Genomic DNA, 21,291 nt, shown 5'->3' with positions numbered 1-21,291 from the left:
CTACTAATTTTTCCCATCAGAATGCTAGCAAGCAGCGCTGTGGATAATTTGTGAAAATGCGTGTTTCATTCCCTGAACTAAACTATTTTTAGACATTCTTTCTGTCAAGGAGCCATTATCTCTCGATAACGTATCTTCGAGTTCACGGGTCAACGACGTATTTACAGTTCAGCTTAAAATGTAGCTTCAAGCAGCTGCATTTATGAAGCAAGTAATATCGACGTTTAATACAAAGCGCTGCACTGTTAGCAGCGGCTTGATACACGGTACTTCTATCAAATCCTATCGCATTGAAAAAGTTAAACCGCGCGAATGTTTATTATAATATGAAGTTGAATCGAGGTTCGTGTAGTGAGTTGTGCGTGCCAGTGATGAACTATTGAATTTGGTGATGTAATAAGGTAACATTAATGTCAATTGGAGTGTATTGTTGGGCGAATCAAATCGCGAACGGACGTCGGGTGATTCGCTGCGGTGGACTATTCGGGCGGGAAATGGCGCGCACGTTTTAATATTTTTCAAAACGTCCGTTTACGCTAAATGCTAGTGGAATATTGTGAAAGCTTTTTATTCTCTTTAATAGCGTCGGTAATAAGTGTTGTCACGTTTTGTTATATATTTTTTGAATACGTTTGGAAATTAATCGAAGTAAACACGGGTAAGTTTTGATTTGTTTTTTCTTTTTCTTTCAGTTTTTAAATGTAAATGTTTTTTTTTATTGCCATTGTAGGCAGATTAGAATACGGGCCACATGATGATGAGTTGTTACTGTCAAGGACATCACTAATACCAGAGGCACAACCTGCCTGTCATTGAGTACTCTCGCTAACCTCGTTTGAAGAAGGAGTCTCATAGTACTCAGGAAACACCATAGAGGGAAGTTCGTTCTAAAGCCGGATGGCACGTGGTAAAAACGATATCTGGAAACGCACTGTGGATTAACGTAGCGGTTCTAAGTGGTATGGATGAACTCTATTCCGGTGGCGGGCGGTGCGATGGTAAAAACGAGAGGTCATCTCTAAACGACTAACTCGGTGATGCGGTAGTTAGCGGCCCTGATTATTGCGCCTTTGATCGTGGGTTTGATTCCCACATCGGACAAACATTTTTTTTATATATTTTTATCTTTTGAGTGATAGAGAGAGAGAGTATTCTTTATTGTAACAACAAAAAAATAATAATGCGAAACATTAAATACAAAAAAAAAGTACAATTGGCGGTCTTATCGTTAAGAGCGATCTCTTCCAGACAACCATCACGTGGAAAAGAATCGTTTGGAAACTAATTACACGCGGTGTCCCAGTCAATTGAAATGCATGTACATACACACATACATACATGGTTCGGTTTCGGTTTGAAGGGTAGAGTGGCCGTTGTAACTATATTTGAGACCTTAGAACTTATATCTCAAGGTGGGTGGCGCATTTACGTCGTAGATGTATATGGGCTCCAGTAACCACTTAACACCAGGTGGGCTGTGAGGTCGTCCACCCATCTGGGCAATAAAAAAAAACCACCTTTAGGTACATACAAATCAAGATAATAAAAACGTACCAAAATAGAACACTATACATAAACTCGAATGTGGTTATGAATACGATACGTTTATTACCATTATTGTATAATTCCTCAGAGAACCGAAGCCTCTCCCTAGACCCAGAGAGGCTTTGATTAATCTGTGAGACGTAATCATAATAACAAGTCGAATCGCGACCCGTTTAATGTATTCATAGCACCGGTTTTTGAACTACGTCAGTATAGTAATAAATTTGGTAGGTTTTTTTTTGGTTTGTTTGTTGGATATTTCTTAAACACTTTACCTTTGAAGTTGTGGCGGTAGCCCATACAAGACAAGATATTGGACAGTTGCCTGAAAGATTGCTTACGACATTTTCAAGATGAGCTTGCATATACACAAGTTCCGAATAAAATTCGAACCTGAAAAAATGAAGTTTGCGTGATTACTGGTGGTAGGACGTCTTGTGAGTCCGCACGGGTAGGTACCACCACCCTGCCTATTTCTACCGTGAAGCAGTAAGGGTTTTTGGCTTGAAGAGTCGGGCAACCGTTGTAATGTAAAACACATATACCTAGTCCAAACATAAGTTCCGTGACAAATAAATATGCATTTTTTTATAAATGTAGTTATGTAATATTATTAAAATTTATACCTACATATTATTATTTATTAAAATTTCAGCAAAAAATAAACAAAAAAATCTATATGAAATGGTCACCTTTGGCTTTTATACAGGCCTTTAATCTGTTTGGCCGCGGATCTATGGATTTACGCACTGTTTCCAAGGGAAATTTCGCCACTGCTTGCCCCAAAGATTTTTTAAGAGACTCAATGTCGCCGTGTCGTATAGAGCGGGCCATGTCCTCTAAAACTGATCATAATTTGAAGTCTAAAGGGTTGAGGTCTGGGCTTTAATTCTTATAAAGTCCGGAAAGTTGGTTTCAAGCCAGGTTTGGGTAGTTCGTGCCTTGTGACCAGGTGCAGAGTTCTGCTGGAAAGTCCACGGTATATTTTAAAAAGTGTATTGCTGAGAGGTTTCGCAACATGATCCAAGACTGTATCTTGATACACTTTGGCTGAAGTTTTCACTTCTTTATTTCTGTGGAAATGTACTTTTGGGACTCCTTGATAAGACACGCCCCACCAAACTATCACTAACGCAGGATGATGACTTGTGCAGCTTCTTTAGAACTGTGAGCGTACTTGGAGAACGTCAAATGACAAACCGTTTCTTTAGTTACAATTCACGCAAGAGGGAGATTAAGTTTGGTGAGTCGAGGTAAGCAGAACTATCAAGGGGGTGTGGGAGGGACAATTAGAATTAGTGTCTAGCTATAGGCATTGAATTAAACCTCAAAAACCCACCAAAACAACGTTAGAATAGCAAATTGTACAATACAACTGTAGCAGCTATGAACGGAGCGTAGCGTGCTAAGTTGAGTATAATTTTGGCGCAATCTTTGATGACATCACTTCGTAAGACAGCGACATCCTAACCCTATGTGCGAATTGGCCCAAAGAAACAACCCACTGAGTTTCTCGCCGCATCTTCTCAGCGGCTCGCGATTTCGGGTGGTAGATTCAGCGAAGCGCTAGCCAAAGTCAGTGTTAGCAATTCTCTCACGCTGAGCCCGTGAGCTTACCTACCGGTCCGCGCGTAGTTGGAATAGCCCCTTAGTTTACCAACAAAAAAGTCAGAACGCATAAAGTTTGAGCAATTACCGACCCTAACAATATTTAAAAGGGACTTTAACATAAATTCAAATGATTATCGATTCAGAATTCTTGTGTGATTTTTAACACAGTCCGTCACCACGATTTTTTATTTAATTTGGCCCTTGTAGGCATACGACCATACGTCCCACCCGATGGTGAGTACTTACCGTCGCTCGTGGACTTCAGTAATGCCAGGGACAGAACCAAGCCGCTGCCTGAGGAAAAATGTATAGAATTCGAAAGCTTGGAAACGATATTTTGAATACTATTCTTTCCTACCTGTTCTAGTAGCCTGGAGGGGCTATACTAGGTTTATCTAACGTGTAGGCGAGCTCACGGGGCTCAGCCTGCCGAATTTGCCAATACTAGCCCTAGCAAGAGCTTTCGCTTTGAGAGGATCCGGCGAAAAACTCAGTGGCCTATGTCTATGGGTTAGTTCGCCAGTTGAACTCTTCGTTGAACGTTTGAGTGGATATGCTGCTATTACGCATGTCGGTGACGCAAACTCACAAAATTTAATCCATCCAAAAGCGCTAACCAGCACAGTATTAATCGCAGTTCACATTGAAATTGAGCTCTTTGTGTGAAGTACAGGCTTTGGAATGAGCTCCCCTCCGCGGTGTTTCCCGAGCGCTATGACATGTCGTTTTCCAAATGAGGCTTGTGGAGAGTACTTAATGGTAGGCAGCGGCTTGGCTCTGCCCCTGGCATTGCTGACGTCCATGAGCGACGGTAGCCACTCATCATCAGGTGGGCCGTATGCTCGTCTGCCTCCTCCTCCTCGCGTCGTTTTCCTTAGTACTGAGTGTCGTGACTCCCCCGCTGCATCAGTTTCTCCCGTACGATTTCCCTTCATCTGCTGCGATCCTTAGCTTCATGAAGGGCATTGTGGAAGTTGATGTTAAGAGAAGATCGTATTTGGTCCGACCATCTCGTGGGACTGCATCCTCTGGGACGTTTGTCATCTACCTTTCCTGTCACCATCAGCTGTTTTAGATTGTGATCCTCTTTACGAGCATATGTCCGGAGAATTCCAGCACTCTACGAAGGCATATAGTATAGCTATAGCTCGTCTGCCTGTACGGCAATAAAAAAAAAGTAATTTTGAACGAAATTTTCAAGTGTCTCAAAAGGTTTGCTTAGCTTGAAAACTTACGCACGTGTCAAGGATCGTTGTCGATACAATGATTATATAACTTCGCTTTTTAACCCAGATCGGTATCGACAAGATATTATAACGCTTCCATTATATTAGTAAAATATGTTGTAGGATATATCTTAGTTGACTACTAAACCATATATGAGATCAGTAATATGACTTTTTTCCCTAATCGTTGGTAGCTTAAGGGACTATCCTAGCTATTGTCTCTCTCTCTGTCGAGCTGGTGAGCTCACAGGCTCAACCTGAGAGAATTTACCAACCACTAGTCCTAACAAGAGCAGTATTTCTACCGTGGGATCGGAATTGCGGCTCACTGAAGATCCGGCGAGGAACTCAGTCGTTGGTGAAATATTACATATTATGTATTTATTTGAACAGATGTACAAGTCACGCGGTGTACCTAATAAAATTTTTGAATGCATGAGATGGCTAGGGCGTCTTCAAAGACTTTTAAACCTTAAAGTTTACGGGTAAAGATCGAATTCCGACTACCCACCAGTAAGTAATATCGCGCTCGCAGTTTCCTTCGACAGCGTATCCGTATTTGGATGGATATTCTTTTATGACTGGATATTCTTATTGGATAGATTCGATGATCGAGTCGCTAGTAGTCATGTTCACTCTGTAGTATCAGAATTCGATCTGACCCGAATCAAAACTCTCAAAAATTTCAAAACTGGCATCGATTTTTAATTGTGCTAATATTGTAAAAAAAAAATAAAAAAAAAATCTTTTATTTCAAGACATCATAGTCTCATAGTTAGTATTACAAATAACTTATGAACTATGTTAGTATTTAAGTAAATCTATCAATTCCATTCCTGGCAGCATCATTAACGAGCATGTGGAACTTTGCAACTTGAAGATCCTACGAGGGTCGGTCTATTCAGTTTTTCTGCTAATACCTTCAAGACGTTAATACCCTCAAGACGTTTCTTACTGGTGGTAGGACCTCTTGTGAGTCCGCACGGATAGGTACCACCACCCTGCCTATTTCTGCCGTGAAGCAGTAATGCGTTTCGGCTTGAAGGGTGGGGCAGCCGTTGCAATAAATAAAAAAAAAACGTTATTCGTGCTTCCTCCTACTCTACGCATAATGGATGCTACCTTTTTGCGCATTGTCGCGAAATAGTCATCAGTATGTGCATCGGCGAATTTGGCGAACATGCCTGATGCACTACGCAGCCCACTGAGTTTTTCGCCGGATCATCTCAGTGGGTCGCCTTTCCGATCCGGTTGTAGATTCTGCGAAGCACGGCTATTGCTAGGGTTCGCGTTAGTAACGACATATTTGAGCCCCGTGAGCTCGCTCGGTTATGCTGAAATGGTCTCTCAAGACCATCAGTATTGGAGAAACAAAAAAAAAAAACAATAGGGCAGAAGTTTCAACAACGCCCTGAAGGCCTTATTATATTGTATACGCAGGACATTATCAGCTCTTTGCATTATGCAACAATGAAGCTCCTTCGAATATTAATAAATATATTCCTTAGATAATTTTATGGTCTTATAACGTATACATTATATATCGCTTTAAACTAGTTCACGTTACGAAAGCCTGATAATATTTTAGAAAATGACATAGTTGAATACTTTAATATTTTACGCGTTACTATGTCCCGAACGAGTGACTACGAAAATAAAGTTTTATTTCCGTACGAGTAACGCCATCTGTCGTCAGATAGTACAAAACCGGATATCGAAACAATTGGAACGTCTCTCGAATGCTTAATAGCATTTCCGCTGTAATCTAATTGTATCCGGAGTGTTCTGATGACCTCGGGAATGTTCTCGGTATAGGCAAGACGAGTGTGAAACATTCTCGAACACGTAGGCGACACGAAGACAGCTTCATGACTGAACCTTTGCTCGCCCAACTGCCCTGGTGAAACTGGAAAGGCCTGCGAGCCACTAGCAATGTTTTCTAACTAAAAAAAAAAAAAAAACACAGTGACAGTTCCATTCGAAGCGAAGCAGCGAACGAGTTACCACAAAAAAAACGTATTAGTTAACTAAGATGTGAAATCTACCTTACATAATTGTCGTAAAAATTATATTAGGTTTTAATTGGTATTTCGGTATAATTTTGTAATTTGGATTTTAGAACCCACCCACTAAACGACTCCCCTGCACTCTTACACCCGACGTCCGATCCCCTCCGAGGTCAGAACCCGGATGAGGTAGGGGGGCTACCGCGGTCAACACTACAACCAGACGGTGCGGCTCACCCCAAGGACGCCCAGCCGACGGAGCCTTCGAGGCGAATCGAAGGCTCTGAAACGTCAGCCGTCTCGGTACGGCAGCCCGTCGGGCCGCCCAGACGGTGCCGATGGTGTCCCGGAATACCCCGCTGGACCAGAACCAGCCTGCCGGGTCGGGACGCGATACACCGTCGACCGGTCGCTCTATTCACTCCACGGCAGCGCGCTAGAGTGCTGGTAGCGCGCCGCGCGGCCTCACCCCCTCAGGTCGCCCCTTGACCTTCACCGGGGGGAGGCCGCTACCTACAGGGGCCGGGACGTACGGGCGTATTCCCGCCTCCGGCCCCCGGCTCGACGGCGACGGATCGGTGCGGAAAGGGAAGAGCTCTCCCTCTCTCGCTCCGCCGCCTCCTTCTGCGAGATGGTGGACTCGCAGAAGTCGAGCATCGCCTTCCAGGACGCGTCGCTGCCGAGCATCGTAGCCACGACGCGCGGCAGCGAGAGGTCCTCTCCTATGACCGCGACGAGGGCGGCGCGTTGCTCGTCGAATCCAGAGCAACGCGCCAATGTATGTTCCGCTGTGTCATCCTCGTCGCGGTCCGCGCAGTGGTGGCACTGCGCCATCGGTTCCCTTCCGGCTATCTTGAAGAGGTACCGGCCAAAACACCCATGGCCGGTCAACATCTGCGTCAGCCGGAAGGTGAGGCATCCGCGGTCGCGGCCCACCCAGTCCGCGAGGACCGGACGGACCACCTCGACGGTACGGAGGCCGGCCGACGGGTCCGCCAAGCGGCGAGACCACGCCTCCAGCACGGACCGCCGAGAGTGGAGCGGAGGTCGCTACGCCACCTGTAATCGGCAGCGAGCGCCTCCGCCTCCAGGTCCCAGGGTGGCGCCCTGGCGAGCAAGCACGCCGCCATACGGGAGCCCCGTATAGTGCCATCGACCGCACCACCCCCATGTAGAGGCGGCGCGCCACCTGATCGGGACCCCCGACGTTTGGAAGCAGCCGGCTCAGAGAGCCGGCCGTCGCTATCAGTCGAGGGCCCAACTTCTCAAAGTGAGCGCGGAAGTTCCACCGACTATCCAGTTCGAGGCCGAGGTACCGAAGACCGGTCACCCCGACCCCGACGCGGACGCCTCCGATCACGAGGTGGGCACCCAGAGGCGGCGCTCGTCCCGGCCCGTGAAAAAGCAGGGCCTGGGTTTTATCGAACGCCACCTCGAGTCCCAACCGTCGGATCCTTGTGACGACGTGTGCCACGCCTGCGCACGCCAGACGGGCAGACTCCCGGTAGTCCTTCCCCGGAGCCACGACAAACGTGTCGTCGGCGGTAATTTATCCTAAGCCCCAGCTCGTACAAAATATAAAACCGAGATCCGATGTATGTGTGCATTGAAGAAATTTAATAAGCTTAGAAAGAGGGAAGATGATTAAAGAGAATGAACTTAAAATCAGCGATAATCAGAACGATGTAAAAGTAACGCCATCTATCGCCAAATAGCCGAAACAAATATCCAAGGATCTAGTAACATCTAGAACGCTCGAGAAGTACAACGCCAAGGTCAGATAGCGGAAACACACATCGAAAATACTCGACTTGTGAGGAATATTCTGGTTAATTTTAGGGATGTCGTATCCACTATAAAAGCGTTGCAGATATGGCACCATTCTGTTAGTAATCGGAACTACTCGAAGCGAAATAACGAACGGATCACCTGAAGCGAAGTAGAAGAAGTGAATTGAGAATTTTAAAGTGTTCATTAAATGTTTTAAGTGTTCCAAGTATTAAGACAGTTTTAATTTTTACTTCGGTAGAATTTTTTATTCATCCCGAACCCCAGCGCGTAACAATATGTTTGCTCGCCCTCATCTCTTGAACTAAATAACGGATTGATCGTTTAGTTTCTATAGGCATATACAAACTATTTTGGAGCAGAAAATTGCGTTAATAAAGTCGAAATTACATTAAATTTTCCAGAATTGACCTTCATATGCCGGTGTGATGTTTGGAGTACACATTTTTAAGTGCACCCGATGTGTACGTTGAAAATCCTCGCGATCCACTTGCACCGCGCAACCTCAAATGGAATTCAACACCTGAACAAATTTTCTAAAATTAAGAAAAAAAACTTACCATATACGTAACCACATTCGTGTTTATAATGTATAGTGTTCTATTTTGGTACGTATTTATTAGCTTGATGTATATGTATGTTTGTTTGTATGTAAAGGTACCGCGTTCTTTGAACGTAATTATCGTCTTGAAGACGCCCGATTAACTTGGAAGTTTGCACAAGCTTCAAGATCCGATGACGATACATTATATTTATGTATTGTTTTTTTGTTTGATGGGTAGAAGAGCTTATAGCCCACCTGGTGTTAAGTGGTTACTGGAGCCCATAGACATCTAGAAAGCAAATGCGCCACCCAACTTGAGATATAAGTTCTAAGGTCACAGTATAGTTACAACGGCTGCCTCACCTTTCAAACCGAAACGCATTACTGTTTCACCACAGAAATAGGCAGGGTAGTGGTATCTACCCGCGCGGACTCACAAGAGGTCCTACCTACCACCAGTGTACCAGAAGTGTTTTACGACTTCTCTCAAATATACTCTGATGAGATGAAGAAGGGTGAAATTATTTGTTAGTTCGGTTTTCTATTTAATAATAACTGGGAAATAAATCTGGAGGGAGATGCTACGAATCCCGTGGAGAACATATCGGACTAATGCATCCATATTTAGACAGCTCAACATCCAAACCAGGCTCTCTACCATCTGCCTCAAGAGGATATTTGAATTCTTCGGTCACATAGCCAGAAAGAGCGGCGACAACCTTGAAAAATTGGTAATAGCTGGCAAGATTGCTGGCAAAAGATCTCGTGGCCGCAATCCAATGCGCTAGTCTGACCAAATCCGCACAAATCTGGATATCACAGTCTACGATGCCATACACACTGCGGAGAACAGAGGAAAATGGCGAAACATCATCCAGAGAAGGATAATGGGAGGAGATGGTCACGGCCCTCAGACATGAGGAATGCGACTCAGGGAGGAGAGGGAACAAATCACCTACGGTTATCCGGTCCCAAATTAAGATTCCCTGTGTTATAAGTACCAGAGACTGACATACTTATATACGCTTAAATATATATCTAAATCGATGATAAACACCCAGACAAAGAGCAAGCAAACCTGTTCATCACACGAATGTTTGCCCGATGCGGGAATCGAACCCACGACCCTCGGCGAAATAGTCAGCGGCGCTAACTACTCCATCACCGAGTCAGTCTATTTCCTTTTACTGTTTTTTTGGAGTTTACTCCTTTAGAATCGATTTACATATATAGGCCCGGGGTATGAAAATTATGGGGACCAAAATCGTACTAGCATGTCACACGAAATGCGTTATGCGCATGTCACACGAAATGCGCGCCGGGCTGCTGCGCCGGCAGTCCGCCACAAAGCCTCGTACTGATCGCGCGTTTCTCTCATTTTGTATTTTCATATATTTGTTAGTCGTTTGTTTTGTGTCTCGTTAATTTGTTAATAATCTGTAGTGTATCGTGTTGTCGTAATATAGAACTATTTCTCGTATTGTTTCGTTTAATTTTTTATATCCAGTAAACTCCAGTCGTGCGTCGGAGCGGACACACACACTTTTTTTTTTATTTAATTTTAATTACTGACTTAAATATCATTTATTTTTTATAGAAACTAAAAGACACGTTTTAGGTAGGTAACTCATATTATCTCTCATAGAACAGTGCAATGCAATTGTACTTAGTGCTAGAAATTTCATAACTAAATTTAATAGAAATATAAATAAATCTAACTGGTATTTTGTATAATTCCGTTTTGATTTAGAGTAAGTAAATCACATTTTTCCAAACCTATACCATTAAAAACCTTGTCTGTGCAAAATCCGTTCAGAGGACAACACAGTTATTGATATATATTATATTGACATTTGATATGAAACTGGGGAGAGGATATAAACTCGTATGGTTTTGTTAAAATTTTTGGTATTTCCAATAAAGGACGTACATTACAAATGATTTTAAACAATTAATAAATGGCTTTAAGCGTGCGTCTTGTCAAATAGAGAGAAACACAGCATTCGCTGCGCTGCAACTGTGCTAACACTAAGTATATTGGGAGTTAAATGAGTAGGTACTCAAGGCCTTGCCTGTTTTTTTGGCGCTGCGTCCATTACCGACCGCCTACCAAATAGGTCGGTCATATTCACGGCTACCTAAAAAGGCATTTAATAAATGCACAAAAATCTGCCCGTTTCTGACCAATCCCATTGACTTAGGGTATTCGGTCAAAGTCGTCGTGGCCTAAAGGATAAGACGTCCGGTGCATTCGTGTTGAGCGATGCACCGGTGTTCGAATCTCAGGCGGGTACCAATTTTTCTAATGAAATACGTACTGAACAAATGTCCATTTTTAACTTACACGGTGAAGGAATAACACCGTGTAATAAAAATCAAAACCCGCAAAATTATAATCTGCGTAATTACTGGTGCTGAGTCCATACGGGTAGGTACCACCATCCTGCCTATTTCTGCCGTGAAGCAGTAATGCGTTTCGGTTTGAAAGGTGGGGCAGCCGTTGTAACTATACTTGAGACCTTAGAACTTATACCTCAAGGTGGGTGGCGCATTTACGTTGTAGATGTCTATGGGCTCCAGTAACCACTTAACCACTAACACCAGGTTGGCTGTGAGCTCGTCCACCCATCTAAGCAACAAAAAAAAAAGTGTTTGCATTGTTGTCGATCCTTGATGGTAATTCGCACCGTCTTATCGCAGCCGTCGTAAGCTACATCCAAGATCTAGACGAGGGGACAGCAAACAACCACCGTCGTCCTAAACATGTCCTTTCGGATCCTTTCTATACAATCTCCATGCTTCTAGGCATTCTCGAGCACCGGTCGCCGTTCTCATCGAATGACGTGTCGAAGAATTCGTCGCGCAACTTATCACATCAACTAAACCCACTAAGTTTCTCGCCGGATCTTCTCATTGGGTCGTGATTCCGGTGGTAGATTCAGCGAAACTTTGAACTTGGAATAGGAAACTTTGAAGTTAATCAGACCTTTTTAAGTTCATGAAATTTACCTTGAAATATTCCGTCGCACAGATATCGCACTGATAATACAATTACGTTGTAACTCAGAATAAGCTAAAATTGAGATAATATTTATTATATGTATGCAAATGTAAAATTTTGTCAATCGTCAATAATAGGTACGTCTTTAGAATAGTACAAGAGAGAAATAAGTGATTTTGCCATGAGTCAGTTTTCCTGATTGACCAGTTGTCATAAAACCCTACTCAATATTGCATCATCTTCAGTTATGATCGATTTTTTTTAAGATATAGTATTACTGGTGACCCGCAGGCCTTTCCAGTTTCACTAGGACAAGTGGGCGAGCACGAGCTCAGCCAGGAGGTGTGGGATTTACTAACAGCTACCCGAGCGCCTCTAAAGGAGACCTAACAACCGAAGAGCAGCTGTTTCGTTAATGAATCCACTACCGGATCGGAATCGCGACCCGCTGAAAAGATCCGGCGAGAAACTCAGCGGGCCGATGCATGGGTTAAGTTGCACATCGAACTCTTTGGATTACGGTTACCGGGGTCCCTACTCCTAGTGTTAGAGCTAAAGGCATCTAATGAATGGATAATTGAATCTGATTGATCCGTAGGAACGTGTCTAGGGCGTTAACGGTGACTAGCTGCTGCATGGGCTGGAGTAGAGGAGTAGTCAACGTGGCGACAAGGATGAGGCGGTTATCATAATCCGAATTACCGTTCCGACGCTGACTTTAGGTATTTCCTGATCGATTCAAGGTCCAGATCGTTCTGTAGGTCGACGTTCCTCACAAACCACGGTGCTCCGGTGCGTGAAAAACATGATTGGAGGGTTTGGAGGGTGTCTATGTGGGTGCGAATCGCGTGCACCGGTCACCGTTCTCATCAAATAACGTGTCGAAAGGTTCGACCCGCAATTTATCGCATAAACACAACAGACTGAGTTTCTCGCCGGACTTTCTTAGTGGATCGTGATTCCGACCCGGTAGTCGATTTAGCGAAGAAGCTCTTGCTAAGCCCGTGAACTCACGTGCTCGTCCAGGCGTAGCTGGAATAGCCCCTTAGGTTAACAGCTAATTAGCAGGGAAAAGGTAACGAAAGGAAAGGAAAAGGTGTTCATTCCACTGCTAGCCAGTAAGCAAACGCTCCCGATTAAACATCGGGAACATTCTCTCTCTTACGTATAAATTGTTCATTGATTTACCATATTCAAATGTGTTTTGTCAATGACATCGTTAACCTGCTACGAGTGATTTGCATATAAAACCAAACGTAGGTATAAATTAAATTATTTCGTGATGCGTAATTCGGTTTTTCTATTATATTATTATTATTATTTGCTTCTCTTTTGGTAGTAGTAGTAGTTTTATTTTCCAACTGAAAAGGCAAAGGTGTCAATACCATACAGCCTAATTTTTTATACATCTTTTTTTATATGAAAAATGATATTATGAAATGAGATGAGATGATATGGGATGAAATATAATCTCAGTAAAATGGTGGTCATTTACTGATACTTTTTCAGTGGACTTTTCGGAGGATCCCGTGAAGCTACGTTCAGCGGCTTTGTTTCATTTTCCCACATTTGTGCACTTTCATAGATAATAAACAGTTAATAAGGCACCGCTATTACGCATTTAAACCTTAAAAAATGAAATAGACAAAATAAAAGAAATCACACAACTTCACTCCTCGCGTTCCCGCCAAAAAGTCGCTTCTCTCTTGGCAACCGTGAGATCTTGTTGCTTGTTTGCGACGGGAAGGTGTCATGCGCGTTGTAGCAACAACAACCGTTTTCATACAAAATCACTGAGGTTAAGATATCATCTCTCATTTGCGTTGTCCATAGCATCACAGGATATGATGATGATGATGCCTTCTTATTGAAATCGAATGAAAAGTTATCGACCTATTAAAGAATTGTTTGATACAATCATCTGTTGTATCGCATCGAAGACTCGAAAATGCGTGTTTTTTTAGGATTGAAGGATTACTGGTGGCCCTGAGGCCTTTCCAGTTTCACCAGGACAGGTGGACGAGCAAAGGCTCAGCCAAGAAGGGTTGGGATTTGCTAACAGCTTCCCGGGTGCCTCCGAAGAAGACCTTACAACTCAAGAGCAGTTGCTTCGCGAATGAATCTACTACCGGATCGGCATCGCGACCCGCTGAGAAGATCCTGCGATATACTCAGCGGGCTGATGCATGGGTTAGGTTGCACGTCGAACTCTTTGCCGAGTTCGACGAGTACGGTTTCCGGGGTCCCTAAGCCTGCTCCTAGTGTTAGAACTGAACGTTTTTTAAATGGTTTATTTAGATTAATATCAAAAACGTCTAAATCGATTCGGAAGAAAGTTTCATTGGCAGATAGATCTGACTAAAACGTGATGATGCGCGTTGATGTTAGAATTTTCTCGTAACTTGAAGTTTCTTAAAGCGAATTTATGAAAGGCAACATTTGATATTAATTTGATTTTAAAATGTTCAGGTAGACAGAAGTTAAAGATGAGATAAATCAGATTGTAAGTCGGTTTGTATTATCTAATCCATTGTAAGTATATCAACACCGGATAAGATATAATATTAAACATTTAAAGAGAGAAAGAGCCAGTTGCACACTAAAACACAATGAACATTCAAAAACAGTCAATAGGTTTATTTGTACAATGGGCGGTTTTATCGCCAAAATCGATCTTTTCCAGACAACCGCTTATCTACAGAAATTCTGAAAAAGATACAGCAGGTATGGCGCGGTGCACTATTTGACAATATCTAGATTTAAATTTTACAAATTTACTATAGAAAATAATAATACATAGAATTATATTCGAGTGCCCTCGTAGTGTTTTAATATACAAATATCGGCGCAACACTATTATTTACTTCACCTAAAGTAGTTAAAGTTAACTGTTTCCTTAATTTTGAAATTGTTGGTTAACTATTATAAGTAAACTATTATAAGTCCAACGTTTGTAAAAAATTGCTTAAAACGGTACTCAAGAGAATTCATGAATAAACTACGTACCCCCAGTTTTCTACTATACATGCGACTATTGTCGCATAATAAACCCACAGACACAGCCCACTGAGTTTCTCGCCGGATCTTCTCAGTGGGTCGCGTTTCCGATCCGGTGGTAGATTCTGCGAATTACTGCTCTTGCTAGGGTTGTTGTTAGCAACGACGTCAGCTTTGAGCCCCGCGAGCTGACCTACTCACCCGGAGAATCTAGTATAACCCCTCGAGGTTACTACAACGGGTAGGAAAAAAAAACAATACATTCAGGCTCGAGCAGCCGAACAGAGCGGACCTCTCGGTTGGCACCAGTCTCTCCGTCATATGCAATAGAGACCTTATGTCTGAAGGTACCCCCCGCTGGAATTCACATAGAGTCTACGTCCGGTAATTACTTAATACCATGCCGAGGACTCGTTCACCCGGCTAAGGAAGAAAGAAAAAAAAACACATAATTCAATATGGACGTAAATTATGCAAAATTAAACTAATTTACATAATCAACTCGACCTGTTCCGAGATTCAACGTTGCGATTGAATATGCTCAACGTCCGCTGAGTTTCTCGCCGGATCTTCTCAGTGGGCCGCGATAGCGATCCGGTGGTAGATTTTTTTTTTATTGCCCTTGTAGGCAGACGAGCATACGGCCCACCTGATGGTGAGTGGTTACCGTCGCCCATGGACTTCAGCAATGCCAGGGGCAGAGCCAAGCCGCTGCCTACCGCTTAATACTCTCCACAAGCCTCGTTTGAAGAGGGATATGTCATAGCGCTCGGGAAACACCGTGGAGGGGAGCTCATTCCATAGCCGGATGGTACGTGGCAAAAAAGATATCTGGAAACGCACTGTGGATGACCGCAGTGGCTCCAGGTAGTATGGATGAACTCTACTCCGGTGGCGGGCGGTGCGATGGTAAAAACGAAATGCCGGTATCATCTCGAACAATTCGGCGAAGCATTGCTCTTACTAGGGCCAGTGTTAGCAACACTACCGGTTTGAGCCCCGAGCTCACCCACACGTTAAGGAGAAATTGAAATAGCCTCTCAAGGCTATCAGCATAGGTAGGAAAAAAAATCACATGTCCATTTCATGCTAACCGTCCGTTCTTTAATTTTTTAAATACCGGGGCTACTTTCGCACTTCCTCTGATATACTCATTCCTTATTTTGTCCATTCTTGTCAATCCACACATCCATCTCCGCTCATCTTATATTGGAGCGAAGTCATATAATTATCGTATCGTCATCAGGCCTTGACGCGTCTGCAAATTTTCAAGATAACCGCACGTCGTTGGAGTCGGCGAGAATGTCGTTCAAAAAATTCGTTAAACACAAACTTAGACGTACCTAGCTGTCGTGGCGTTCAACCTCTTTGATGGACATACGACTTACAATGACGAGTTAAAAACCATATCTATATATTAATACGTGAAGCAAAAACTTTGTATCCCTTTTTACGAAAATTGCGCGGACGGAGGAGTATGAAATTTTCCACACTTATAGAGAATATAGAGAAGAAGTGCACAATGCTAATATTTTTTTTAAATAATGCACAAAAGACACATTAAATCAATAAAGAAAACATTACACACACTACGTACCATGTATTCGACGCACACGCATGCATACTATTTATTGTCAAACTTTTGTTCTTGACGTCTGTTGTCAAATTGAGATTAAATATTGTTTGTCTTTGTTAATATTTCTTATAGTGTAGTCTTGACGAAATTTGTGATTATAGAAGTATAAAATACAATCATAATAGTGTACAAACTTACAATTCCAATTAATTATAGTCGAATTTCGACTACTGCGGGACCTCTAGTACCTAGGCGGCACTGAAAATTTCGAGAATTAACGAAGTGACACAACATTACTATTTAAAAATGTATTTATTGCTTTTCGAAGTATTCTCCGCGAAATTTGACACATTTTTCCATACCATGGAACCAATCATTGAAGCAACCATTCCATTCGGAAGTTGGGGTCTCCAAAATGGCCGTTTTGTAGGCGTCCACAGCTTCTTCAGGTGATGAAAATCTCTGTCCACGCAATTTATTCTTTATTTTAGGGAAACTATAGAAATCATTAGGGCTTAGGTCGGGGCTGTACGGCGGATGGTCTAATAATTCTATGTTTTCTTGCTCTAAAAACTCTTTTGTTCTGTGCGCAGTGTGAGAACTCGCATTGTCGTGATGGAGGATGATGCGGCGGTTGCAGTTCTCTTTACGGAGTTCAGAAACGACCTGTGGCAAACAAATGCTAGCATACCATTCTGCATTAACCGTTCTTTGTCCCTCAAGAGGAATAGTCGTAACATGGCCGGTTTTGGAGACAAACGTGGCCACCATTTTTCTTGCCACACTCCGTGAACGAACAATTTTTGTTGGCTTTCTCATTTTCGAACACCCAAACTCGTGACTGGTTTTTTGTTTCGGGTTCGTACGCGTATATCCAGGATTCGTCACCTGATACAATGTTGTATACAGCATTTGAGGATCCTGCGTGGAATCTTTCGAGAGTTCTGACGCACCAAGTAACGCGAGCCACTTTTTGCTCTTCACAGAGCGAATGCGGTATCCATCGGGAAAACAACTTTTTTACACCTAATTATTCATGCAAGATTATTTGTGTTTGACTCATGCCAATGTCTAAAGTTGCCTGAATTTCGCGGTATGTCACATGTCGATCTTCCTCAATCAGCTTACGCACAGCATCAACGTTTTCTTGGGTGACTGCAGTTTTTGGACGACCTTGACGGGGATCATCACTGAGCTTGACACGTCCACGTTGAAACTCAGCAAACCAGCGATAAATTGTGGTTTTAGATGGGGCTTCATCACCAAATGCAGAAATCATCCGGTCAACACACTGTTTTTGTGTTAAACCACTTCGAAAGTCATAATAAATCATCGCTCTTGAATTTTCTCGAGTCAATACCATTTTCTCAGCGACTAAACAAGTTTGACAAAACCTCGTGACAAGACCGAGAATCGAAAACCGAGAATTTTTAAATAAATAAATGGTATTCGATTTTTAAAACCAAGGAGTTTTCAATTAAAAAGATTTTAATATGACAGGAACAGTGGAAATATTCCATTAACGATACTTTTAGTGCAGCCCTCGTATTTATTAAATTTATTATCTATGATGCCTTCTTCTTCTTCTCAGTCGTGTCACTCTTGACAGAGTGGTCGTGATCGTCATGTAGTGTTGGAAGGGGCAGACTTGATGCGTCTCACGATGTCGCGCCATCTCTCCCTGCTCGAAGCCATTCTACTGCACTCATTTAAGGGACCTCCCACTGCAGTTTTAATTTGGTCGGTCCACCGCATTGGTGGCCTCCCGCGCGGTCTTGTACCATCAACGCTTCCCTGTACAACGAGGCGTTCTATGGACCGACCATCTCGTCGCGAAACGTGTCCGAAGAAATTCACCATTCGAGACTGTACTATACCAAATAGACGCTGCTTGATGCCGAGTTCCTGAAGTATCGAGACATTTGTACGAAAGTCGGTCCACGAAACTCCAAGCATTCTTCTCCAGCACCACATTTCCAGAGCGTCTATTTTCTTCCTTTCCACGTCTCGCACGGTCCACGTCTCAGCAGCGTATAGAAATATAGAGAATATTAGTGTTCTAACGAGCCTGATCTTTGTGGTTTTGGTTATGTTTCTATTTCTCCATACTTTCCTCAGCCCGTCCATCGCCGACCTCGTGACAGCCATGCGCCTTCTGATTTCGTCCATGCATCCGCCATTATTTGAGATTAACGCCCCAAGGTATATGTAGGACTGGACCACGTCGCAACCCGCTATTTGAGTCACGTCCGGCGAGTTATTCATAGCGCGATCGACAATCATCACCTTGGTCTTACTGCGGTTAATCTTTAATCCAAACTCAAGGCTCACACGTTCCATCCTCGACAGTAACTCCCCCAAGCATTGCGCATCAGTTGCAAACAAGGTGGTATCATCCGCGTATCGCAAGTTTGCAATCCTATACCCCCCAATTGCTACACCATCTGTCCAGTTCTCCAAAGTGATGCGCATTATGATTTCTGTGTACGCATTAAATAAGAGCGGCGATACAATGCAACCTTGGCGAACCCCAGCACTTGGATGGAAGTTATCAGAGAGAACGTCATCCGCGCGCACCGAGGCCGTACCATTCTCATATAAGCGTCTCAGTAGGTGCACAAGATGTTTCGGTGTCCCCAGATCCAGTAAGGTCTTCCACAAAACAGGCCATTTCACCGAGTCAAACGCTTTGGAGAAGTCAACAAAACAAATGTATGTCGGCCTGTTGAATTCTCTTGCTTTCTCAATTATCTGACGTACGATGAAAATTTGTTCCCGAGTGCCTTTCCCCCTCACGAAACCGGCCTGTTCCGGAGCAATCTCTTTGGACAGATAGGTTTTTAATCGCTCATTCAGAATATGTAACATAATTTTGCTAGAATGTGATGTAAGAGCAATTAGACGATAGTTGTTACATTTCTTCGTAGAGCCCTTTTTATGCAGGGGAGTAAACACGGTATGTGTCCATTCCGACGGCCAAACTCCCGTCTGCCATACCCTGTTGCATATCTTATGAAATATGTGGTCACCGCGTTCTCCTAAGGCTTTTATTGTTTCAATAGGAATTGCATCTCTACCAGTCGCTTTCCTGTTTTTGAGGTGTTTTATAGCAGCCCTAACCTCAGACAGGAGAATGCTTGGCTCCAAGTCCTCATCGTTTGGATCTGTACTTGTAAATTGCCGTGACTGTGGATCCTGGAATAACGATTGACAGTAACTCTTCCATGTTTCAGAGATTTGATCCAACTCTGTTATCAGTTCGTTTTTATCATTTACAATAGCCCAGGTCTTAGATGGCAGTGATTTGGTAATGAACCGTATTTTGTGGTAGAGATCTCTAGATTCATGCTTCATAGCATGTTTTTCGACCTCTTCACAAATGTTACGAAGATGAGAGTTATGATCTCGTCTGCAGCTGGCCTGAATATTGGCAGACAATACATTCAGTTTGTTCGTGTCTATGCCTTGAGCTTTCTTTCGACGTCTCTCTTCAATCAGGGTGAGCGTACCATCGGTCATCCAGTGTTGGCGTTTGCGCATTTCCGATATTGGTTTGGACTCTATTACTGCATTTTGAATGAGTTGTTTAGCCTTGCTCCATAACATTTCCGGTGTAGCCTCATTGTGATTGACGTCAGTCCACTCTGTCCATTTCCGTTCGAACGCCGCAGTAAACTTTGCCCTATCTGTTACTTCGATCCTCCTTTGCGCTCTAGGAGATCGGGCAGCCTTGAGCTTCAGTCGAATTTTTGCGACCAGAAGTTCGTGATCCGAACCACAACAGGCCCCAGGTAGTGTGTGGGCATTAAGAACAGATGTGCGCCAACGAGATCTAATTAGTATATAATCGATCAGATTACGGTGCTTTCCTCCAGGTGATGTCCAGGTGTACAGTCTACGAGGGTGGTGCTGAAATAAGCTGTTCGCCACGGTCAGGCCATTTTCATTTGCGAACCGCATCAATCTTTCACCTCTTTCGTTTCGCAATCCAAGCCCGAATTTCCCTACACAGTTGTTATACAAATTAGAGTTAGCTCCAATTTTCGAAATGAAATCACCCATTATAACAAGCAGCTCTCTGTTGGGGACTTTCGCAATCACTATCTGCAGTTCTCTATAAAATTCTCCAAAACTTCGAGTAGTGCAGTGCTAGTAGGGGCATATACCTGTATAAGGTTTAGGTTTACAGGCGACGCTTTCAGTTTCATAGATATGATGCGGTCGCTAACTGGCTCGTATCCTATTACACAATTTTTCTTATGCCTTGGAACAAGAATTGCCACCCCGTTCTGACTATCATTGTCATTTCCAGAAAAGTATACAGCATGGTTCTCTGTGAAGAAATGTCCGCTGTTTCTCCAGTGTGTTTCGCTTAGTCCGCATATACACAAATCACACTTAGTCACCTCCCCTTCCACAATGTCAATCTTACCGGGTTTCAGCAAACCACGCACGTTCCATGTTCCTATCTTCTGAATTTTTCGGAGTTTGACAGGTAAGGCCGCAGAGTTTCCAGTAACATTATTTCCACGCGGAGCCTGGTCTCCTACTCCGACGTGGCCGGTAGCCCATTTCCCACCGCATGCCCCGGAAGCGATGCAGCGCCGGTCGCCAGGCGGTTCGCATGGCAATCGTGGTTCCATAATGTTTACTTCCATGACGATTTTCTTGGGAAAGTAGTTGCAGTGGTTTCCCCTTGCCTTCTGCACCAGACTTTTTGAGGTTATTTGAACCCCAAGGCCTCTGAAGCCTCTTCTGACCACTGGCCAGGATTATGGTTATACCGCCACTACTCGGTCGCCATTGCCTCGTCCGTTATCTAGCAGGAGGACCGCGGTAACACGAAGATACCGCCGCGGATGATGAGTTATCCGCGCGTGCAGGTGAGGTTGACAATTGGGGCCGGAAAGATTGTAAGTCCGCTCTCCCCCTTCCCTCCCTATGGTGATGCCTATAACTATGATATAAAGGACTTTTTGGCGGGAATGCGAAGAGTG

General features: G+C 43.5%; 1 protein-coding gene across 1 annotated transcript in view; it reads left to right on the top strand.

Annotated features, from left to right (window-relative positions):
- Positions 1-124: 124 nt before the first annotated feature.
- LOC149500229 (uncharacterized) overlaps positions 125-21,291 on the top strand; it is a 29,311-nt gene continuing 8,144 nt past the window's right edge. The window contains exon 1 of the mRNA XM_089737645.1: positions 125-658. Within this exon, the coding sequence (XP_089593771.1) occupies positions 541-658 (118 nt within the window). The 5' untranslated portion in view covers positions 125-540. The remainder of the gene's footprint in view (positions 659-21,291) is intronic.

Source organism: Bombyx mandarina, chromosome 23 (genome assembly GCF_030267445.1).
Source record: "Bombyx mandarina strain Sakado chromosome 23, ASM3026744v2".
Taxonomy (NCBI): Eukaryota; Metazoa; Arthropoda; class Insecta; order Lepidoptera; family Bombycidae; genus Bombyx; species Bombyx mandarina.
The sequence above is the reverse complement of the archived record's forward strand: the minus strand, read 5'-3'. Positions and strand labels throughout refer to the sequence as shown.